The sequence below is a fragment of the Octodon degus genome, unplaced genomic scaffold (assembly GCF_000260255.1).
Source record: "Octodon degus isolate 3935 unplaced genomic scaffold, OctDeg1.0 scaffold00245, whole genome shotgun sequence".
Classification (NCBI taxonomy): domain Eukaryota; kingdom Metazoa; phylum Chordata; class Mammalia; order Rodentia; family Octodontidae; genus Octodon; species Octodon degus.
In genome coordinates this window covers 642,359-646,724 of record NW_004524821.1, presented here as the reverse complement: position 1 = coordinate 646,724, position 4,366 = coordinate 642,359, and the positions used below count along the sequence as shown (strand labels likewise).

The window sequence follows — 4,366 nt, the reverse complement described above, 5'->3', positions numbered from 1 at the left end:
AAGTAGGTGACTTAGACCACTGAGCCATCTCACCAGCCCAAGAGGGATTTGTTCTAATGGTGTTTGTAAATAGGACATCATGTCCGCATCTTGTACAGCAATTAACCACTAGGAAGAATGTATGCAATGTGTTAATTATTGAAACTGACCTACCAATTTGATTTGAAACTATCTCATTGCTATTTGTTTCTCAATAAAATTATGGAAAAAACAAACAAACAAAAGCAGTGAGAAGCTGGGGCTATAGCTCGGTGGCACAGCACCTCCCTGGCAAGCATGACATCCTCAGTTAGATTTCCAGTACCAAGAAGACCAAAACAAAACAGAAAAAAATACCAAAAACAGTTGAAAAATAAATGCTCATTGCCTGAAAAAAAATAAAAATAAAAATAAAAAACTTACTGATTTTTAATGTTTACTTCCAAATTCTGAGGGCTGGCAACATAGTTCAGCAAACTAAGTACCTGCTTAGGTAAACATAGAGACCAGGGTTCGATCCCCAGTCCTGCATGTGGCACCAGCCCCGCCCCCACCCCGGGACTTGCTGAGTCCAGGCATGGTGTTGCACAACTGTAATTCCAGTGCTGGGAAGGCTGGAAACACAAGCATCACTATGAGTCTGAGCTGCATAGTAAAACCCTGTGCCAAACACATTAGAAAAAAAAAAAAGAACAAATCCAATTTTGTTGTGTCTCTGTTTATACTAATTTCATAGTCTTATTCATTGCTAATGTTAAACACAATATTAGCCTTGTATGTTATAAGGCATTGTAGAAATTTTGTTTTGAAAATGAGTAAATACTCACTGGGCTAATCGTTATTGAAACAACAGAGAATAACACATGTTGGTGAGAATGTAGAGCAGTGGGGATCCTTGTACACTGCTGGTGGAAATGCAAACTACTCTGGCCACAACAGAAGACAGCATGGAAGTTTCCCAAACAATTAGACCTCACAATTACCTGGTGATCTTATAATTTCACTTCTGGGCATATATATACCCAAGAAACTGAAGCAGAGGCCCAAACATGTATTGGTACACCCGTGTGCCTAGCCACAGTATTCACAGCAACCAGAGGGTGAAACCCATCTGTTCTGGTGACACATGCCTACAAACCCAGCCCTTTGGGAGGCTGAGTCAAGAGGATTACAAATTTGAGCACAGCTTGAGCAAGACTTTGTCTCAGGCAGCAAAAATGAAAGAACCAGAGGTGTAGCTCAGTGTGAAGGCTCTGAGTTTAGTCCTCCATACTGAAGAAGAAAAAGAAAAAAAGTAGAAGCAACTCAAATGTCCATTGATGAGTAAAAAAGAAAAATGTGGCACATACATACAGCAGAATATTATTCAGTCTTAAAATAGAAGGAAGTTGTGACTTATGGTTCAAAATGGGTAAATCCTGAAGAGAGTATGATAAATGTAATAAACTAGTCACAAAAGAACAAGTAGCATGTGGGTCTACTTAGATGAGGTGTGCTGAGTGGTGAGAACCTCCCAGTGGAAAGTGGTCACCAGGGACTAGGGAAGGACAGCAGGTGAGCGTCATTTAGGGTGTAGCGCGTCAGTGCCAGGTGAAGAGAGCTCTGGAGACGGGCGGCTGCACTGCCGTGGGAGCGCTCCAGCCACTCAACTGCGTGCGCTAGGCTGTGTCTAACACGCTGCAGTTTGTATCTTGTGCATTTTGTGATGATGAAAAAGTACAATTTTAAGAAGAACGAGTAGGGGCCGGGGAGATGGCTCAGTGGAATAAGCGCTTCCCTAGCAAGTGCAAGGGTCTGAGTTCAATCCCCGGTTCCACCAAAAAAATAAAAAAATAAAAAGAACGAATAAGCACGAAGTTTTTCTAAGTCATTTTAGTCTTCATAAACAATATGCCTAATGCCTACAAATACATTTAAATGATTAGTACAAGTGTGTGCTCACGTAAAAGGAGCAGCAAGGGCTCGTTCCAAGCAGCGCTCCTTCTGGGAAGGAAGGAGCGTGGTGAAGATACTACCTTTTATCCTGTACCTATGTGTTGTTGAAGTTTTACAAGGAGAAAAAAATCCACGTATTACTTGTATATTTTATATGTTCATGTATAGCTTAAACAAAGCAATAATGTAGTTAAAAAATCAAGAAGCATAAAGGATGTTTACTTTTCTGTGTTTAAGGTTGAAAAACTTAAAGCAGAGATGTATGAATCTCCAAAGAACCAGCAGCTGGGAAACCACTCCCCTGAGAAAGCTGTGGGTGCTGAGCAGAGAGGGCAGGTATTTTAAAGTTGTGCATTTTCTGATTTCTAATTCTAAATGAGTTATGTTTCTACAGAATATACAGCAAATGGTGCTAATTATTTGCCACTTTTTTCTTCCTGTGATTTTTCTCTTGTTCAGTCAAATAGAGAGGAAGAAGAAATTGGGATATAGGCATCATTTCTTCCCACAAAAAATGATTAATTTTAAAAATGTGGTTGATTGTTTCTTTACAGAGAAAATCCTATCATATAAAGATACAGCAAGGGCCAGTGAGATGCCTCAGTGAACTAAAGCTCCTGCTTAAGCAAGCTTAGGCAAGCACAAGGACCGTGGTTCAATCCCCAGCACCACGTGTGCGCCAGCCCCACCCCCAGGGTGGGCTGAGCTGGCCACCAACACCAGGCATAGCGGCGCACGCCTGTAATCCCAGCACTGGGGGGCTGAAAACAGGAGGATTACCATGAGTCTGAGCTGCGTAGTGAGACCCTGAAACAACCAAATACATTTTTAAAAAAGATACAACAAATAGGAGCATTTCAAGTCATTGAAGAGCGCTATTTATACAATCAACCAAGGGTGGGGTGAGGGGCAGGTTGTCAGAACCATACTGAACATAGTTAAATGTTGTATGCAAGTAATAAGCTGTAGGCACCATGCGTGCATCATCTAGTTCTTCCTTATGACCATCCTTTGAAGTACTGAGGAAAGCAATTTAGTTCAAGACAGTGAGGTAAGGACCAACATGTACCTAGTAGATACAGAGCAGTAATTCATTGTCATTTTAATTGCCTTGTCTGAGGGTGGCTTAGCAACAATGGATGTATTTTGTGTGCTCACTGACCATTTGCATATGTCCTTTTGTAAGCCATTTGCTCAGATCTCTTGTTCATTCTTAATAGTTTTATTTGTGTTTTTACCTGGAATAATAGCTGTTCTTTGTTTTGATTTCTGGTCTTTTGTCAGGTATATGCAGTATAGTTATTTTGTCTCAGCCTATGCTATATTTTTGCATTTTTTTTTTCCTGTATGTAGGACAGGGTCTACAGGGTCTTACTATGTAGATCAGACTCATAGTGCTCCTCCTGTTTTTAGACTCCCAAACACTGGGATCACAGGTACGCGCCACCATGCCCAGTCTCAATCACCTGTCTCAGTGTGCCCCACAGGCGGGGCTGGCACAGTACATTGGGGATCAAACCCTGGCCACAGTGCTGTACCTAAGCAGGTGCTTTAGTCTGCTGAGCTATCAGGCCAGCCCCCCCACCCCACATTTTTTTCCTTTTTCTTAATAGTGTTAAGGTTTTAAATTTTTGATTCATCAGTGTTTTTATAATTTTATGATAGGATACAAAATCTACACAAATCTACATGATCTTTTTATACCCTAAGCTCATAAAATGTCTTATACTTTCTTCTAAAGTTTTTATAGTTATACTTTATACATTTAGATTTATTCTGCATTGCAGATACGATTTGTATATTCTGTGAGATAAAAGTTAAATCTCACTCATTTCCAGATGTACATCCATTTGTTGCAGAACCACTGTTGAAAAGACAGTTATAGGGCCAGCCAGATAGCTCAGTGGACTAAAGCATCTGCTTAGGGAGATGCAGGGACCGGGACTTGAGGGGTTCGATCCCCGGTGTGCCATGCCAGCCCTGCCCCGTAATCCCAGCACTTGGGAGGCTGAAAACAGGAGGATTACCATGAGTCTGAGCTGCGTAGTGAGACCCTGAAACAACCAAATACATTTTTAAAAAAGATACAACAAATAGGAGCATTTCAAGTCATTGAAGAGCGCTATTTATACAATCAACCAAGGGTGGGGTGAGGGGCAGGTTGTCAGAACCATACTGAACATAGTTAAATGTTGTATGCAAGTAATAAGCTGTAGGCACCATGCGTGCATCATCTAGTTCTTCCTTATGACCATCCTTTGAAGTACTGAGGAAAGCAATTTAGTTCAAGACAGTGAGGTAAGGACCAACATGTACCTAGTAGATACAGAGCAGTAATTCATTGTCATTTTAATTGCCTTGTCTGAGGGTGGCTTAGCAACAATGGATGTATTTTGTGTGCTCACTGACCATTTGCATATGTCCTTTTGTAAGCCATTTGCTCAGATCTCTT

The 4,366-nt window shown here is 41.0% G+C and overlaps 1 protein-coding gene across 5 annotated transcripts in view; it reads left to right on the top strand.

Moving 5' to 3' along the window:
• Ccdc30 (coiled-coil domain containing 30) overlaps positions 1–4,366 on the top strand; it is a 128,630-nt gene that overhangs the window by 28,855 nt on the left and 95,409 nt on the right. For all 5 annotated transcript variants that reach the window (XM_023706221.1, XM_023706220.1, XM_023706223.1 and 2 more), the window contains one exon: positions 2,152–2,250. In XM_023706221.1, coding sequence (XP_023561989.1) covers positions 2,152–2,250 — 99 coding nt within the window. The remainder of the gene's footprint in view (positions 1–2,151; positions 2,251–4,366) is intronic.